This window comes from Diaphorina citri, unplaced genomic scaffold (genome assembly GCF_000475195.1).
Source record: "Diaphorina citri unplaced genomic scaffold, Diaci psyllid genome assembly version 1.1 scaffold6572, whole genome shotgun sequence".
Lineage (NCBI taxonomy): Eukaryota > Metazoa > Arthropoda > Insecta > Hemiptera > Psyllidae > Diaphorina > Diaphorina citri.
This window is the reverse complement of record NW_007383948.1, coordinates 1-400: the sequence shown is the minus strand read 5'-3', so window position 1 is coordinate 400 and position 400 is coordinate 1. Positions and strand designations below refer to the sequence as shown.

The following is a 400-nucleotide window of genomic DNA, read 5'->3' as shown; positions in this document are numbered from 1 at the left end:
TTTTTTTTTTTACTTACCTGATAAAGAAGACATGGTTTTGAGAAACTTTTCTCTCATTTCAGCTGCTATTTCTTCATCAGATCTACTGGATGTTCTATCAACATCCATATTTAGGGAGTAGTATCAATGGTTTCTAGCTTTCTAGTGTGATGATTTGCTGTAAAATCATTCCATGGTGATCCAATGGGGTCGGTTTTGGTTTTACTTAGCTTTTTCAGGAGCTTTTTGTAAGTACGGTACGCAAAAGTTGAGAAACGCCTGTGACTGAAGGCCATAGTTTAAAAATTGGCGCCTTGCCTCACAACTTTGACGTTTGACGGCAAAATAGACAACCTCGATTTTCAAAAAGTCACCTATTTCTGTCGATTATTTGATAGAATGCTTCAAAAAATTACGAAAT

General features: G+C 36.0%; 1 protein-coding gene across 1 annotated transcript in view; it reads right to left on the bottom strand.

Moving 5' to 3' along the window:
- The window catches only part of LOC103522015 (gem-associated protein 7-like), a 10,506-nt gene extending 10,112 nt beyond the window's left edge, over positions 1-394 (bottom strand). Inside the window, exon 1 of the mRNA XM_008487124.3 lies at positions 18-394. Within this exon, the coding sequence (XP_008485346.1) occupies positions 18-108 (91 nt within the window). The 5' untranslated portion in view covers positions 109-394. The remainder of the gene's footprint in view (positions 1-17) is intronic.
- Positions 395-400: the final 6 nt, after the last annotated feature.